Source organism: Pristiophorus japonicus, unplaced genomic scaffold (genome assembly GCF_044704955.1).
Source record: "Pristiophorus japonicus isolate sPriJap1 unplaced genomic scaffold, sPriJap1.hap1 HAP1_SCAFFOLD_29, whole genome shotgun sequence".
Classification (NCBI taxonomy): Eukaryota; Metazoa; Chordata; class Chondrichthyes; family Pristiophoridae; genus Pristiophorus; species Pristiophorus japonicus.
The window spans coordinates 1088801-1107510 of NW_027252668.1; the positions used below are offsets into that span (position 1 = coordinate 1088801).

Below are 18710 nucleotides of genomic sequence, written 5' to 3' on the forward strand. Positions count from 1 at the left end.
TAAACTGCTTCCAGTGGCAGATCCAAAAGAGAATTGGATTAATACTTGAAAGGCGAAACCTTTTCAGGGCTGCGGGGGAAAGAGCAGGGTTGTAGGACTAAAGGGATCGCTCTACCAAAGAGCCAGCAGAGGCACGAAGGGCTGAATGGTTTCCTTCTCTGCTGGATCATTCTGTGATAATACGTAAAGGGGCGACATACAGTCACGCCACAAGCCCCGCCCAGAATGGAGGTGATTGGTTAATTCCCCCGCCAATCACGCCTGGAGCCTGCACAGCTGGACCTGACTGGATTGGTCTTCCGCAGATAATGTGTGTTACATAACTTACAACAACAACAACTTGCATTTATATAGCGCCTTTGGCTTAGTAAAACGTCTCGAAGGCGCTTGACAGGGGCGATTGTCAAACACAATTTGACACCGAGCCACACAAGGAGATATTAGGACAGATGGACAAAACCTTGGTCAAAGAGGTCGACTTTAAGGAGCGTCTTAAAGGAGATAAGAGAGGCGGAGAGGTTTAGGGAGAGAATTCCAGAGCTTAAGGCCTGGGCGGCTGAAGGCACAGCCGCCGATGGTGGAGCGATGGAAATCTGGGATTGGAGAAGTTCAGAGATCGCCGAGGGTTGTAGGGCTGGAGGGGGTACAGAGATACAGAGGAGCGAGGCCACGGAGGGATTTGAACAAACAGATGAGAATTTTAAGATTGAGGGGTTGTTTAACCGGGAGCCAATGTAGGTCAGCGAGCACAGGGGGTGATGGGTGAGTGGGACTGGGTGCGAGTTAGGACACGGGGTCAGTTAGCACAGGGGGTGATGGGTGAGTGGGACTGGGTGCGAGTTAGGACACGGGACAACGAGCACAGGGGGTGATGGGTGAGTGGGACTCGGTGTGAGTTAGGACACGGGGCAGTGAGCACAGGGGGTGATGGGTGAATGGGACTGGGTGCGAGTTAGGACACAGGGCAGTGAGCACAGGAGGTGATGGGTGAGTGGGACTCGGTGCGAGTTAGGACACGGGGGCAGCAAGCACAGAGGGTGATGGGTGAGCGGGACTTGGTGCGAGTTTGGACACGGGGTCAGTGAGCACAGGGGGTGATGGGTGAGCGGGATTCGGTGCAAGTTTGGACACGGGGTCAGTGAGCACAGGGGGGTGATGGGTGAGTGGGACTCGGTGCGAGTTAGGACATGGGGGCAGCGAGCACAGGGGGTGATGGGTGAGTGGGACTCACGGGGGCAGTGAGCACAGGGGGTGATGGGTGAGTGGGACTCGGTGCGAGTTAGGACACGGGGGAGGCGAGCACAGGGGTGATGAGTGAGTGGGATTCGGTGCGAGTTTGGACACGGGGGAGGCGAGCACAGGGGTGATGAGTGAGTGGGATTCGGTGCGAGTTTGGATACGGGGTCAGCGAGCACAGGGGGTGATGGGTGAGTGGGACTCGGTGCGAGTTAGGACACGGGGCAGTGAGCACAGCGGGTGATGGGTGAGTGGGACTCGGTGCGAGTTAGGACACAGGTCAGTGAGCACAGGGGGAGATGGGTGAGTGGGACTCGGTGCGAGTTAGGACACGGGGCAGTGAGCACAGGGGGTGATGGGTGAGTGGGACTCGGTGCGAGTTAGGACACGGGGCAGCGAGCACAGGGATGATGGGTGAGTGGGACTCGGTGTGAGTTAGGACACGGGGGCAGTGAGCACAGGGGGTGATGGATGAACGGGACTTGGTGCGGGTTAGGACACGGGGCAGTGAGCACAGGGGGTGATGAGTGAGTGGGATTCGGTGCGAGTTTGGACACGGGACAGTGAGCACAGGGGGTGATGGGTGAGCGGGACTCGGTGCGAGTTAGGACACGGGGCAGTGAGCACAGGGGTGATGGATGAGCGGGACTCGGTGTGAGTTAGGACACGGGGTCAGTGAGCACAGGGGGTGATGGGTGAGTGGGACTCGGTGCGAGTTAGGACACGGGGTCAGTGAGCACAGGGGGTGATGGGTGAGTGGGACTCGGTGTGAGTTAGGACACGGGGCAGTGAGCACAGGGGGTGATGGGTGAGTGGGACTCGGTGTGAGTTAGGACACGGGGTCAGTGAGCACAGGGGGTGATGGGTGAGTGGGACTCGGTGCGAGTTAGGACACGGGGTCAGTGAGCACAGGGGGTGATGGATGAGCGGGACTCGGTGCGAGTTAGGACACGGGGTCAGTGAGCACAGGGGGTGATGGATGAGCGGGACTCGGTGCGAGCTAGAACACGGTGCACAGGGGGTGATGGGTGAGTGGGACTTGGTGCGAGTTAGGACACGGGGGCAGCTGAGTTTTGGATCACCTCTCGTTTATGGATGGTTGAAGATGGAAGGCCGGCCAGGAGTGCGTTGGAATAGTCAAGTCTGGAGGTTACAACGGCACGGATGAGGGTTTCAGCAGCGGATGAGCTGAGTCAGGGGCGGAGACAGAGACCTGTGGTTCAAGAAGGCGGCTCACCACCACCTTCTCGAGGGCAACTGGGGATGGGTAATAAATGCCGGCCTTGCCAGCGACGCCCACATCCCCACAATTCATTTTGTTTTAAGGTATCGCGCCAACGTCAGTTTGTCAGAGAAGGCCGCGTGAATGAGTTGCTGAGTGCGGACTTCAGCACCGAGGGGAGCGACTGGCCACCTCCCCGTGAAACCGTTCCAGGAATCAGTCACGCACAGAGGGACGAGGAATCGTTCAAGGAACCCGCCGACCCCTTACCAACCGGCGATGACCGCGCGAGAGTGGATTGGCCGCCGCTCGGTGCCTCCGACAGCTTTCCCCAACGGGAAGCTTCTCGTGTGTGGCAGGGCGGCGTGTCCGCCCTGAAAGGGGACGGCCCACCGCCACGGCCGCCATTTTATTTTACTTGTCGGCCGACTGCCAGCTCGACCCGACAATAGCGGCCACGGGTTCGGCCGGGCCGCCAAAAGGCAGCCACCGCGCCCCTTCTTGGGTACCTGGCCTGCTGGCCCGGCCGAACCCTTCCCTGGTGGCCCAGTGTTGGCCACTAAAGTGGCTGCAGAGTCCGCGGTGGCTGAAGGCGCTGATGACTCGCAGCGACGGCCGTTCCGACACGCCCGCAAATCCGCCCCGGTGACGTCCGACCCCCCTGCAAAAAAAAATAAAGCTCTGAATTTCGCCGGATTCAAAACACTTTAAAAAATGGTAGGTTTGGTGCAGAGGGCAATTTGGGCCCTGCTGTTTGCTGAGTGTTATCTATGCAGACTATAGATTACTCTCTGTTTAGCCACTGTTGAGTTGCATAAGATGGAGACTTGTTACCTGATGTACTTTCAATAAGGTTTACACTGTGTCTATACTATGCTGGCACCACTAGAGGGTGCAACTGGTGGAGACCGGGGTTTCCTGCCCCTGTGGCAGAGGCTGACCACCAGAGGGCACTGCGGTGGGAGACCTGAGGCTCACCTGTCTGGGTGTGCAGGGCCCAGTATAAAAGGCTGCCCACCGTGCTTGTGCCTCACTCTGGAGTTACGAATAAAGGACCAAGGTCACTACAGTTTGAGTACAACACGTTGCCTCGTGGAGTCATCCATAAGTGCAATTGTTTTCTGAGTATATAGACCCTGTTTAAATAGACTCTGCTGTAAGTCCCTCCGGGCCTCATTGGCAGACGTAGTGATATCTATACTGAAATCATCCTGCTCCAGTTTTGTCATACTCACCCCCTTGGATCCCATCGATTGATTTCTGCTTCCTCAAAGTCAGGACAACACGCAGTTGTTCTTTCAATAGTGCCTTGGGCTTTTTAATATCCAATTGAACAAGCAGACGGGGCCTGGGTTTAACATCTAATTTAAAAGGCTGGCACCTCCGATGGTGCAGCTGTGTCTCCCTGATCAAAATTCCAATGTGCAATGTTGGGGAGTAGTTTGATGCAGGTTTAATCCCCACAGACCCAGTGATGTCTCTCTCGCCTCTGGGTCAGAAAGTCGCGGGTTCAAGTTCCATGCACTCCAGAGACTTGAGCCCCATACTGCAGGCAAAACACTCCCCGATGCCAGTACCTGAGGGAGCACAGCACTGTCAGAAGTGTTGGGAGGACTGTCGCACCAACGCTAGTGGTCCTCGATCAGGCCAACATCCCCGGCATTGAAGCACTGACCGCACTCAACCAGCTCCACTGGGTGGGCCACACAGTTCACATGCCTGACACCCACAGCAAGCGATCGACTCGGATCTCCTCCACGGCAAGCGAGCCCCGGGTGGGAAGAGGTAACGTTACAAGGGACCACCCTTAAAGCTTCCCTGATAAAGTGCAACATCCCCACCAACACCTGGGAGTCCCTGGGCCAAAGACTAGTCCGCCCTAAGTGGAGGAAGTGCATCCGGGAGGGCACTGATCACCTCGAGTCTCGTCGCCGAGAGCGTGCGGAGATCAAGTGCAGGCAGCGGAAGGAGCATGCGGAAAACCTGTCCCACCCATCCTTACCCTCAATGACTATCTGTCCCACCTGTGACAGGGACTGTGGCTCTCGTATTGGACTGTTCAGTCACCTAAGGACTCATTTTCAGAGTGGAAGCAAGTCTTCCTCGATTCCGAGGGACTGCCCATGATGATGATGTATTTCAGAGAAGACATTCATCTGAGGGTCTGTCTGCTCTCTCAGGTGGACCACGGCCACTGTTGGAAGAATTCTCCCCGGTGTCCTGGGGCCAAGACTTATCCCTCGAGCAATGACATACAATTGAGTCATTTATCTCATTCTTGTAAGTGGGATCTCACTGTGTGCATATTGGATGCCGCGTTTCCTACGTTACCACAGCTTCCAAAAGTACTTTATTGGCTGCGAAACGCTTGGGACGTCCGGCGGCCGTGAAAGGTGCTGCGGCATATCCTCTGCTGGCCTTGCTCCGAAGACTTTGGGCTCGAGGACCTGGAGCGGGGCTTGTGACTCGGAGGGAGGGGGAGGGGGAGAACACCGGCCCCTCTGCGCAGTGGCCGCAGGACCGCCCTGCCCCCACCCATCACTACCACCACCCCCGGTGGCATCGCTTTCGTCAGGAAGCCGAACGGGTCGTGCCAAAATTGGCGCACAGTAAGATCCCAAAACATGAGGGGGGGGAGGGGGGCTCTCTCTGCGGCCTGCGGGAATAAAAGTTTAGCGCTGTCAAATTTCTCCATCCTCCCCTCTCTCTCCAGTTTGAGCAGGGGATGGGGGAGGGGGGGGGGGGGCAATTCAGACAATTCGAGCTGCTAGGCATTTCTGGTCCATCTACCCTGACCCCTGAACTGTGGAGATGGCCAAACTCGCAAGTGGGAGCAGCGAGGGCGCTGTGCGCATGCTCAGGGCTTGCCCCGCGGACGCTGGAGGGCGGAGAAGGAGACGCGATGACGCAAGGACGCGCGGGGGGGGGGGGCGCGGCTCCACCCACTTTGGGCGCGGGTCTGATGGCCCGCGCATGCTCAGAGGGGAGAAGGCGTGGTGGGTAGAAGGAGGACGAGCCGCGATGACGCAATGACCCGCGCGGGGGGGGGGGGGGGGGGGAAGAAGGAGGAGACGCGATGACGCAATAGAGCGCGCGGTTCCTCCCCCTTTGGGCGGGCCGACCGTTGAGAGCGGAGCGCGTGCGGGAGAGGGAACGCGCACGGCGAGGCGTGACGTAAGAGCGTAAAGGGGGGGAGGGGGGGAAGATGCGCAGGCTGGGAAGAAGGGACGCGCACGTCGAGAGGGTGCGGACGCGGAAGGGGATGGGGAGAGGGAGATGAATGCGCACGTCGTGCGGGGGCACGAGCACGTCGAGGGTGTGAGGCGCGGCGCGGGGACGAGCACGCACGGACGTCGGACGGTTGGGAGCGGAGCGTTGTCCGTTAGGCGGCGGGAGCGGGAGCGGCCTGAGGCAGGGAGCGAGAGAGAGAGAGAGAGCATGGGCCGCGGGCCCGGGACAGCGCCGCGCTGAGCAACACCGCCACACCCCGGCCCCATGGCCGACAGCCCGGCCCCGCTGCCCGTCTCCGCCCTCTACTCGGCCGCGGGCCTGGCCGGCCGCCCGGGCTCCGGGGCAACGGGGCCCCGACCGGCCGAGCCTCCCCCGGAGGTGGCCATTGCCCAGCCCCGGGCCGTGCCCACTTCACAGCCCCTGGGAATGGCCACTGACCCGGCTCGGGCCGTGCCCACTGACCGCTCTCAGTCTGTGCCCGCTGACCAGTCTCGGTCAGTGCCCGCTGACCGCTCTCAGTCTGTGCCCGCTGACCATTCTCGGTCTGTGCCCACTGACCGCTCTCAGTCTGTGCCCACTGACCCGGCTTGGGCCGTGCCCGCTGACCAGTCTCAGTCAGTGCCCACTGACCGCTCTCAGTCTGTGCCCGCTGACCATTCTCGGTCTGTGCCCACTGACCGCTCTCAGTCTGTGCCCACTGACCCGGCTTGGGCCGTGCCCGCTGACCAGTCTCAGTCAGTGCCCACTGACCGCTCTCAGTCTGTGCCCGCTGACCATTCTCGGTCTGTGCCCACTGACCGCTCTCAGTCTGTGCCCACTGACCCGGCTTGGGCCGTGCCCGCTGACCAGTCTCAGTCAGTGCCCACTGACCGCTCTCAGTCTGTGCCCACTGACCGGTCCCTGACCATGGCAACCATTTACCAGCCCCCGACCCTGCCCACTGACCGCTCTCAGCCAGTGCCCCCTGACCACTCTCAGCCAGTGCCCGCTGACCATTCTCGGTCAGTGCCCGCTGACCATTCACAGTCTGTGCCTGCTCCCCAGCCCCTGGCAATGCCCGCTGACCAGTCCCAGTTAGTGCCCACCGCCCAGTCTCAGTCACTGCCCGCTGACCAGCCTCCGACCACGCCTGCCGAACAGTCCCTGGCTGTGCCTTCTCACCGGCCTCCAGCCGTGCCCGCTGACCAATCCCCGGCCGTGCCCGCTGACCAATCCCCGACCATTCCCGCTGACCAATCCCCGGCTGTGCCCGCTGACCAGTCCCTGGCTGTGCCTTCCGACCGGTTCCCGGCAGTGCCCGCTGACAAATCTCCAGCCAGACTCGCGGACCAGTCTCGGGGCACGCCCGCTGTCCAGTTGCCGGCTGTGCCTGGCGCCGTGCCCTCCTCCGCACACTGCCCCTCGGGCTGGCCAGACGCGGTCTCGGTGGCGGACACGGTCTCTCTCTACGGCCACGTGGACTCGGCCTCCATGTACGGCACGGCCGAGTCTCTGCTTCCCGAGGATGGCAGCTCGATGGGCTCGGACTCCGAGATCAACGGCAGCACCGCCTCGGCACGTCGCACGGACAAGTACGGCTTCCTGGGAGGGGCGCAGTTCAGCAGCAACCAGTGAGTATGGGACAAGATTCGGGGCGGGGGTGGGGTCAGCGAGAGATGGACTGGGGGGGGTGGGGAGAGTCAGTGTGTGTTAAACCCCGGGGGGAGAGGGTCAGTGTGTGTTAAACCCCGGGGGGAGAGGGTCAGTGTGTGTTAAACCCCGGGGGGAGAGGGTCAGTGTGTGTTAAACCCCGGGGGGAGAGGGTCAGTGTGTGTTAAACCCCGGGGGGGAGAGGGTCAGTGTGTGTTAAACCCCGGGGGGAGAGGGTCAGTGTGTGTTAAACCCCGGGGGGGAGAGGGTCAGTGTGTTAAACCCCGGGGGGAGAGGGTCAGTGTGTGTTAAACCCCGGGGGAGAGGGTCAGTGTGTGTTAAACCCCGGGGGGAGAGGGTCAGTGTGTGTTAAACCTCGGGGGGAGAGGGTCAGTGTGTGTTAAACCTCGGGGGGAGAGGGTCAGTGTGTGTTAAACCCCGGGGGGGAGAGGGTCAGTGTGTGTTAAACCCCGGGGGGAGAGGGTCAGTGTGTGTTAAACCCCGGGGGGAGAGGGTCAGTGTGTGTTAAATCCCGGGGGGAGAGGGTCAGTGTGTGTTAAACCCCGGGGGGAGAGGGTCAGTGTGTGTTAAGAAACATAGAAAATAGGTGCAGGAGTAGGCCATTCGGCCCTTCTAGCCTGCACCGCTATTCAATGAGTTCATGGCTGAACATGCAACTTCAGTACCCCATTCCTGCTTTCTCACCATACCCCTTGATCCCCCGAGTAGTAAGGACTACATCTGACTCCTTTTTGAATATATTTTGTGAATTGGCCTCAACAACTTTCTGTGGTAGAGAATTCCACAGGTTCACCACTCTGAGTGAAGAAATTTCTTCTCATCTCGGTCCTAAATGGCTTACCCCTTATCCTTAGACTGTGACACCTAGTTCTAGACTTCCCCAACATTGGGAACTTTCCTCCTATATCTAACCTGTCGAAACCCATCAGAATTTTAAACATTTCTATGAGGTCCCCTCTCATTCTTCTGAACTCCAGTGAATACAAGCCCAGTTGATCCAGTCTTTCTTGATAGGTCAGTCCTGCCATCCCGGGAATCAGTCTGGTGAACCTTCGCTGCACTCCCTCAATAGCAAGAATGTCCTTCCTCAAGTTAGGAGACCAAAACTGTACACAATACTCCAGGTGTGGCCTCACCAATGCCCTGTACAACTGTAGTAACACCTCCCTGCCCCTGTACTCAAATCCCCTCGCTATGAAGGCCAACATGCCATTTGCTTTCTTAATCGCCTGCTGTACCTGCATGCCAACCTTCAATGACTGATGTACTATGACACCCAGGTCTTGTTGCACCTCCCCTTTTCGTAATCTGTCACCATTCAGATAATAGTCTGTCTCTCTGTTTTTACCACCAAAGTGGATAACCTCACATTTATCCATACTTCATCTGCCATGCATTTGCCCATTCACCTAACCTATCCAAGTCGCTCTGCAGCCTCATAGCATCCTCGCAGCTCACACTGCCACCCAACTTAGTGTCATCTGCAAATTTGGAGATACTACATTGAATCCCCTCGTCTAAATCATTAATGTACAGTGTAAACAGCTGGGGCCCCAGCACAGAACCTTGCGGTACCCCACTAGTCACCACCTGCCATTCTGAAAAGTACCCATTTACTCCTACTCTTTGCTTCCTGTCTGACAACCAGTTCTCAATCCATGTCAGCACACTGCCCCCAATCCCATGTGCTTTAACTTTGCACATTAATCTCTTGTGTGGGACCTTGTCGAAAGCCTTCTGAAAGTCCAAATATACCACATCAACTGGTTCTCCCTTGTCCACTCTACTGAAAACATCCTCAAAAAATTCTAGAAGATTTGTCAAGCATGATTTCACAAATCCATGCTGACTTGGACCTATCATGTCACGTCTTTCCAAATGCGCTGCTATGACATCCTTAATAATTGATTACATCATCTTACCCACTACCGATGTCAGGCTGACCGGTCTATAATTCCCTGTTTTCTCTCTCCCTCCTTTTTTTAAAAAGTGGGGTTACATTGGCTACCCTCCACTCCATAGGAATTGATCCAGAATCAATGGAATGTTGGAAAATGACTGTCAATGCATCTGCTATTTCCAAGGCCACCTCCTTAAGTACTCTGGAATGCAGTCCATCAGGTCCTGGGGATTTATCGGCCTTCAATCCCATTAATTTCCCCAACACAATTTCCTGACTAATAAGGATTTCCCTCAGTTCCTCCTCCTTACTGGACCCTCTGACCCCTCTTATATCCGGAAGGTTGTTAGTGTCCTCCTTAGTGAATACCGAACCAAAGTACTTGGTCAATTGGTCCGCCATTTCTTTGTTCCCCGTTATGACTTCCCCTGATTCTGACTGCAGGGGACCTACGTTTGTCTTTACTAACCTTTTTCTCTTTACATATCGATAGAAACTTTTGCAATCCATCTTAATGTTCCCTGCAAGCTTCTTCTCATACTCCATTTTCCCTGCCCTAATCAAACCCTTTGTCCTGCTCTGCTGAGTTCTAAATTTCTCCCAGTCCCTGGGTTCACTGCTATTTCTGGCCAATTTGTATGCCACTTCCTTGGCTTTAATACTATCCCTGATTTCCCTTGATAGCCACGGTTGAGCCACCTTCCCTTTTTTATTTTTACGACAGACAGGAATGTACAATTGTTGTCGTTCATCCATGCGGTCTCTAAATGTCTGCCATTGCCCATCCACAGTCAACCCCTTTAGTATCATTCGCCAATCAATCTGAGCCAATTCACGCCTCATACCTTCAAAGTTACCCTTCTTTAAGTTCTGGACTATGGTCTCTGAATTAACTGTTTCATTCTCCATCCTAATGCAGAATTCCACCAGATTATGGTCACTCTTCCCCAAGGGGCCTCGCACAACAGGATTGCTAATTAATCCTCTCATTCCACAACATCCAGTCTAAGATGGCCACCCCCTAGTTGGTTCCTCGACATATTGGTCTAGAAAATCATCCCTTATGCACTCCAGGAAATCCTCCTCCACTGTATTGCTTCCAGATTGATTGGCCCAATCTATGTGCATATTAAAGTCACCCATTATAACTGCTGCACCCTTATTGCATGCACCCCTAATTTCCTGTTTGATGCCCATCCCAACATCACGACTACTATTTGGAGGTCTGTACACAACTCCCACGAACGTTTTTTTACCCTTTTGTGTTCTGCAGCTCTATCCATATAGATTCCACAGCATCCAAGCTAATGTCCATTCTAACTATTGCATTAATTTCCTCTTTAACCAGCAATGCTACCCCACCTCCTTTTCCTTTCATTCTATCTTTCCGGGAAGGAGAGGGTCAGTGTGTGTTAAACCCCGGGGGGAGAGGGTCAGTGTGTGTTAAACCCCGGGGGGAGAGGGTCAGTGTGTGTTAAACCCCGGGGGGATAGGGTCATTGTGTGATAAACCCCGGGGGGATAGGGTCATTGTGTGATAAACCCCGGGGGGAGAGGGTCAGTGTGTTAAACCCCGGGGGAAGAGGATCAGTGTGTGTTAAACCCCGGGGGGAGCGGGTCAGTGTGTGTTAAACCCCGGGGGGAGAGGGTCAGTGTGTGTTAAACCCCGGGGGGAGAGGGTCAGTGTGTGTTAAACCCCGGGGGGAGAGGGTCAGTGTGTGTTAAACCCTGGGGGTAGAGGGTCAGTGTGTGTTAAACCCCGGGGGGAGAGGATCAGTGTGTGTTAAACCCCGGGGGGAGAGGGTCAGTGTGTGTTAAACCCCGGGGGGAGAGGGTCATTGTCTGTTAAACCCCGGGGGGAGAGGGTCAGAGTGTGTTAAACCCCGGAGGGAGAGGGTCTATGTGTGTTAAACCCCGGGGGTAGAGGGTCAGTGTGTGTTAAACCCCAGGGGGGAGAGGGTCAGTGTGTGTTAAACCCCGGGGGGAGAGGGTCAGTGTGTGTTAAACCCTGGGGGAGAGGGTCAGTGTGTGTTCAACCCCGGGGGGGCGGGGGGGAGAGGGTCAGTGTGTGTTAAGAAACATAGAAACATGGAAAATAGGTGCAGGAGTAGGCCATTCGGCCCTTCTAGCCTGCACCGCCATTCAATGAGTTCATGGCTGAACATGCAACTTCAGTACCCCATTCCTGCTTTCTCACCATACCCCTTGATCCCCTTCGTAGTAAGGACTACATCTGACTCCTTTTTGAATATATTTTGTGAATTGGCCTCAACACCCTTCTGTGGTAGAGAATTCCACAGGTTCACCACTCTCTGAGTGAAGAAATTTCTTCTCATCTCGGTCCTAAATGGCTTACCCCTTATCCTTAGACTGTGACACCTAGTTCTAGACTTCCCCAACATTGGGAACTTTCCTCCTATATCTAACCTGTCGAAACCCATCAGAATTTTAAACGTTTCTATGAGGTCCCCTTTCATTCTTCTGAACTCCAGTGAATACAAGCCCAGTTGATCCAGTCTTTCTTGATCGGTCAGTCCTGCCATCCCGGGAATCAGTCTGGTGAACCTTCGCTGCCCTCCCTCAATAGCAAGAATGTCCTTCTTTAGGTTAGGAGACAAAACTGTACACAATACTCCAGGTGTGGCCTCACCAATGCCCTGTACAACTGTAGCAACACCTCCTTGTCCCTGTACTCAAATCCCCTCGCTATGAAGGCCAACATGCCATTTGCTTTCTTAACCGCCTGCTGTACCTGCATGCCAACCTTCAATGACTGATGTACTATGACACCCAGGTCTTGTTGCACCTCCCCTTTTCGTAATCTGTCACCATTCAGATAATAGTCTGTCTCTCTGTTTTTACCACCAAAGTGGATAACCTCACATTTATCCACATGATACTTCATCTGCCATGCATTTGCCCACTCACCTAACCTATCCAAGTCGCTCTGCAGCCTCATAGCATTCTCCTCGCAGCTCACACCGCCACCCAACTTAGTGTCATCTGCAAATTTGGAGATACTACATTTAATCCCCTCGTCTAAATCATTAATGTACAGTGTAAACAGCTGGGCCCCAGCACAGAACCTTGCGGTACCCCACTAGTCACTGCCTGCCATTCTGAAAAGTCCCCATTTACTCCTACTCTTTGCTTCCTGTCTGACAACCAGTTCTCAATCCATGTCAGCACACTATCCCCAATCCCATGTGCTTTAACTTTGCACATTAATCTCTTGTGTGGGACCTTGTCGAAAACCTTCTGAAAGTCCAAATATACCACATCAACTGGTTCTCTCTTGTCCACTCTGCTGGTAACATCCTCAAAAAAATTCTAGAAGATTTGTCAAGCATGATTTCCCTTTCACAAATCCATGCTGACTTGGACCTATCATGTCACGTCTTTCCAAATGCGCTGCTATGACATCCTTAATAATTGATTCCACCATCTTACCCACTACCGATGTCAGGCTGACCGGTCTATAATTCCCTGTTTTCTCTCCCTCCTTTTTTAAAAAGTGGGGTTACATTGGCTACCCTCCACTCCATAGGAATTGATCCAGAATCAATGGAATGTTGGAAAATGACTGTCAATGCATCTGCAATTTCCAAGGCCACCTCCTTAAGTACTCTGGGATGCAGTCCATCAGGCCCTGGGGATTTATCGGCCTTCAATCCCATTAATTTCCCCAACACAATTTGCCGACTAATAAGGATTTCCCTCAGTTCCTCCTCCTTACTAGACCCTCTGACCCCTCTTATATCCGGAAGGTTGTTAATGTCCTCCTTCGTGAATACCGAACCAAAGTACTTGTTAAATTGGTCCGCCATTTCTTTGTTCCCCGTTATGACTTTCCCTGATTCTGACTGCAGGGGTCCTACGTTTGTCTTTATTAACCTTTTTCTCTTTACATATCTATAGAAACTTTTGCAATCCATCTTCATGTTCCCTGCAAGCTGCTTCTCGTACTCCATTTTCCCTGCCCTAATCAAACCCTTTGTCCTCCTCTGCTGAGTTCTAAATTTCTCCCAGTCCCTGGGTTCACTGCTATTTCTGGCCAATTTGTATGCCACTTCCTTGGCTTTAATACTATTCCTGATTTCCCTTGATAGCCACGGTTGAGCCACCTTCTCTTTTTTATTTTTACGACAGACAGGAATGTACAATTGTTGTAGTTCATCCATGCGGTCTCTAAATGTCTGCCATTGTCCATCCACAGTCAACCCCTTAAGTATCATTCGCCAATCAATCCGAGCCAATTCACGCCTCATACCTTCAAAGTTACCCTTCTTTCTGTTCTGGACTCTGGTCTCTGAATTAACTGTTTCATTCTCTATCCTAATGCAGAATTCCACCATATTATGGTCACTCTTCCCCAAGGGGCCTCGCACAACGAGATTGCTAATTAATCCTCTCATTACACAACATCCAGTCTAAGATGGCCACCCCCTAGTTGGTTCCTCGACATATTGGTCTAGAAAATCATCCCTTTTGCACTCCAGGAAATCCTCCTCCACTGTATTGCTTCCAGTTTGATTGGCCCAATCTATGTGCATATTAAAGTCACCCATTATAACTGCTGCACCCTTATTGCATGCACCCCTAATTTCCTGTTTGATGCCCACCCCAACATCACGACTACTATTTGGAGGTCTGTACACAACTCCCACTAACGTTTTTTGCCCTTTTGTGCTCTGCAGCTCTACCCATATAGATTCCACATCATCGAAGCTAATGTCCATTCTAACTATTGCATTAATCTCCTCTTTAACCAGCAATGCTACCCCACCTCCTTTTCCTTTTATTCTATCTTTCCGGGAGGGAGCGGGTCAGTGTGTGTCAGACCCGGGGGGAGAGGGTCAGTGTGTTAAACACAGGGGGGAGAGGGTCAGTGTGTATTAAACCCCGGGGGGAGAGGGTCAGTGTGTGTTAAACCCTGGGGGGAGAGGGTCAGTGTGTGTTAAACCCCGGGGGGAGAGGGTCAGTGTGTGTTAAACCTCGGGGGGAAGAGGGTCAGTGTGTTAAACCCCGGGGGGAGAGGGTCAGTGTGTATTAAACCCCGGGGGGAGAGGGTCAGTGTGTTCAACCCCGGGGGGAGAGGGTCAGTGTGTGTTAACCCTGTGGGGAGAGGGTCAGTGTGTGTTAAACCCCGGGGAGAGAGGGTCAGTGTGTGTTAAACCTCGGGGGGAGAGGGTCAGTGTGTTAAACCCCGGGGGGAGAGGGTCAGTGTGTATTAAACCCCGGGGGGAGAGGGTCAGTGTGTTCAACCCCGGGGGGAGAGGGTCAGTGTGTGTTAAACCCCGGGGGGAGAGGGTCAGTGTGTGTTAAACCCCGGCGGTAGAGGGTCAGTGTGTTAAACCCCGGGGGGAGAGGGTCAGTGTGTGTTAAGAAACATAGAAACATGGAAAATAGGTGCAGGAGTAGGCCATTCGGCCCTTCTAGCCTGCACCGCCATTCAATGAGTTCATGGCTGAACATGCAACTTCAGTACCCCATTCCTGCTTTCTCACCATACCCCTTGATCCCCCGAGTAGTAAGGACTACATCTGACTCCTTTTTGAATATCTTTAGTGAATTGGCCTCAACAACTTTCCGTGGTAGAGAATTCCACAGGTTCACCACTCTGAGTGAAGAAGTTTCTTCTCATCTCGGTCCTAAATGGCTTACCCCTTATCCTTAGACTGTGACCCCTGGTTCTAGACTTCCCCAACATTGGGAACATTCTTCCTATAACTAACCTGTTGAAACCCATCAGAATTTTAAACGTTTCTATGAGGTCCCTCTCATTCTTCTGAACGCCAGTGAATACAAGCCCAGTTGATCCAGTCTTTCTTGATAGGTCAGTCCCGCCATCCCGGGAATCAGTCTGGTGAACCTTCGCTGCACTCCCTCAATAGCAAGAATGTCCTTCCTCAGGTTAGGAGACCAAAACTGTACACAATACTGCAGGTGTGGCCTCACCAATGCCCTGTACAACTGTAGCAACACCTCCCTGCCCCTATACTCAAATCCCCTCGCTATGAAGGCCAACATGCCATTTGCTTTCTTAACCGCCTGCTGTACCTGCATGCCAACCTTCAATGACTGATATACCATGACACCCAGGTCTCGTTGCACCTCCCCTTTTCCTAATCTGTCACCATTCAGATAATAGTCTGTCTCTCTGTTTTTACCACCAAAGTGGATAACCTCACATTTATCCACATGATACTTCATCTGCCATGCATTTGCCCACTCACCTAACCTATCCAAGTCACTCTGCAGCCTCATAGCATCCTCCTCGCAGCTCACACTGCCACCCAACTTAGTGTCATCCGCAAATTTGGAGATACTACATTTAATCCCCTCGTCTAAATCATTAATGTATAATGTAAACAGCTGGGGCCCCAGCACAGAACCTTGCGGTACCCCACTAGTCACTGCCTGCCATTCTGAAAAGTCCCCATTTACTCCTACTCTTTGCTTCCTGTCTGACAACCAGTTCTCAATCCATGTCAGCACACTACACCCAATCCCATGTGCTTTAACTTTGCACATTAATCTCTTGTGTGGAACCTTGTCGAAAGCCTTCTGAAAGTCCAAATATACCACATCAACTGGTTCTCCCTTGTCCACTCTACTGGAAACATCCTCAAAAAATTGTAGAAGATTTGTCAAGCATGATTTCCCTTTCACAAATCCATGCTGACTTGGACCTATCATGTCACCTCTTTCCAAATGCGCTGCTATGACATCCTTAACAATTGATTCCATCATCTTACCCACTACCGATGTCAGGCTGACCGGTCTATAATTCCCTGTTTTCTCTCCCTCCTTTTTTAAAAAGTGGGGTTACATTGGCTACCCTCCACTCCATAGGAGCTGATCCAGAGTCAATGGAATGTTGGAAAATGACTGTCAATGCATCTGCAATTTCCAAGGCCACCTCCTTAAGTACTCTGGGATGCAGTCCATCAGGCCCTGGGGATTTATCGGCCTTCAATTCCATTAATTTCCCCAACACAATTTCCCGACTAATAAGGATTTCCCTCTGTTCCTCCTCCTTACTAGACCCTCTGACCCCTCTTATATCCGGAAGGTTGTTAGTGTCCTCCTTCGTGAATACCGAACCAAAGTACTTGTTCAATTGGTCCGCCATTTCTTTGTTCCCCGTTATGACTTCCCCTGATTCTGACTGCAGGGGACCTACGTTTGTCTTTACTAACCTTTTTCTCTTTACATATCTATAGAAACTTTTGCAATCCATCTTCATGTTCCCTGCAAGCTGCTTCTCGTACTCCATTTTCCCTGCCCTAATCAAACCCTTTGTCCTCCTCTGCTGAGTTCTAAATTTCTCCCAGTCTCTGTGTTCACTGCTATTTCTGGCCAATTTGTATGCCACTTCCTTGGCTTTAATACTATCCCTGATTTCCCTTGATAGCCACGGTTGAGCCACCTTCCCTTTTTCATTTTTACGACAGACAGGAATGTACAATTGTTGTAGTTCATCCATGCGGTCTCTAAATGTCTGCCATTGCCCATCCACAGTCAACCCCTTAAGTATCATTCGCCAATCAATCCGAGCCAATTCACGTCTCATACCTTCAAAGTTACCCTTCTTTAAGTTCTGGACCATGGTCTCTGAATTAACTGTTTCATTCTCCATCCTAATGCAGAATTCCATCAGATTATGGTCACTCTTCCCCAAGGGGCCTCGCACAACGGGATTGCTAATTAATCCTCTCTCATTACACAACATCCAGTCTAAGATGGCCACCCCCTAGTTGGTTCCTCGACATATTGGTCTAGAAAACCATCCCTTATGCACTCCAGGAAATCCTCCTCCACCGTATTGCTTCCAGTTTGATTGGCCCAATCTATGTGCATATTAAAGTCACCCATTATAACTGCTGCACCCTTATTGCATGCACCCCTAATTTCCTGTTTGATGCCCTCCCCAACATCACTACTACTATTTGGAGGTCTGTACACAACTCCCACTTATGTTTTTTTGTCCTTTTGTGTTCTGCAGCTCTACCCATATAGATTCCACATCATCGAAGCTAATGTCCATTCTAACTATTGCATTAATCTCCTCTTTAACCAGCAATGCTACCCCACCTCCTTTTCCTTTTATTCTATCTTTCCGGGGGGGAGAGGGTCAGTGTGTGTTAAACCCCGTGGGGAGAGGGTCAGTGTGTTAAACACCGGGGGGAGAGGGTCATTGTGTGTTAAACCGCGGGGCTGAGGGTCAGTGTGTGTTAAACCCCGGGGGGGGGAGGGTCATTGTGTGTTAAACCCCGGGGGGAGAGGGTCAGTGTGTGTTAAACCCCGGGGGGAGAGGGTCAGTGTGTGTTAAACCCCGGGGGGAGAGGGTCAGTGTGTGTTAAACCCCGGGGGGAGAGTGTCAGTGTGTGTTAAACCCCGGGGGGAGAGGGTCAGTGTGTGTTAAACCCCGGGGGGAGAGGGTCAGTGTGTGTTAAACCCCGGGGGGAGAGGGTCAGTGTGTGTTAAACCCCGGGGGGAGAGGGTCAGTGTGTGTTAAACCCCGGGGGGAGAGTGTCAGTGTGTGTTAAACCCCGGGGGGAGAGGGTCAGTGTGTGTTAAACCCCAGGGGGAGAGGGTCAGTGTGTGTTAAACCCCGGGGGGAGAGGGTCAGTGTGTGTTAAACCCCGGGGCTGAGGGTCAGTGTGTGTTAAACCCCGGGGGGAGAGGGTCATTGTGTGTTAAACCGCGGGGCTGAGGGTCAGTGTGTGTTAAACCCCGGGGGGAGAGGGTCAGTGTGTGTTAAACCCCGGGGGGAGAGGGTCAGTGTGTGTTAAACCCCGGGGGGAGAGGGTCAGTGTGTGTTAAACCCCGGGGGGAGAGGGTCAGTGTGTATCAGACCCCGGTGGGGGAGGGAGTGAGCAGTGTCAGTCAATGGGAGGTGAAACGCTGGGGGTGGAATAGACTCTCGAGGAATGTGATTATTCGGGAGCTGAGTTGTGATTCCCTGTCTAGTACAGTCCTGGCGATCTGCTCTCTGATGCCTGCTGTTTCGTCAACCTCCGGACGTGCTGTGCCCCTTCCCTGAGCCTGGGACTGGTCTTGTGAATGAGAAATGTGTTATATTTGTGGGAAGCCAAGTTTTACTGCCAAGTTGAATGCCTCTACATAGAATGACATTGAATTTACAGCACCAAACCTGGCCATTCGACCCATCTGATCTGTGCCGGTGTTTATGCTCCACACGAGCCTCCTCTCATCCTACATCATCTCACCCTATCGAATCCTTTCTCCCTCATGTACGTATCTAGCTTTCTCTCAAACTCTCCCTGTGGCAGCCAGTTCCACATTCTCAGCACTCTCTGGGTAAAGAAGTTCCTCCTGAATTCCCTCCAGGATTTATTGGTGACTATCTTATATTGATGGCCTCTAGTTCTGGTCTCCCCCCACAAGTGGGAACATCTTCTCTATGTCGACTCTATCAAACCTTTTCATCATTTGAAAGACCTTT

At 53.1% G+C, this 18710-nt stretch overlaps 2 protein-coding genes across 2 annotated transcripts in view; both read left to right on the forward strand.

Annotated features, from left to right (window-relative positions):
* LOC139248106 (septin-4-like) overlaps positions 1–2910 on the forward strand; it is a 99555-nt gene extending 96645 nt beyond the window's left edge. The window contains exon 8 of the mRNA XM_070871856.1: positions 2563–2910. Coding sequence (XP_070727957.1) covers positions 2563–2910 — 348 coding nt within the window. The remainder of the gene's footprint in view (positions 1–2562) is intronic.
* A 2918-nt stretch (positions 2911–5828) lies between these two features.
* LOC139248107 (TBC1 domain family member 10B-like) overlaps positions 5829–18710 on the forward strand; it is a 61701-nt gene continuing 48819 nt past the window's right edge. Inside the window, exon 1 of the mRNA XM_070871857.1 lies at positions 5829–7299. Coding sequence (XP_070727958.1) covers positions 5954–7299 — 1346 coding nt within the window. The 5' untranslated portion in view covers positions 5829–5953. The remainder of the gene's footprint in view (positions 7300–18710) is intronic.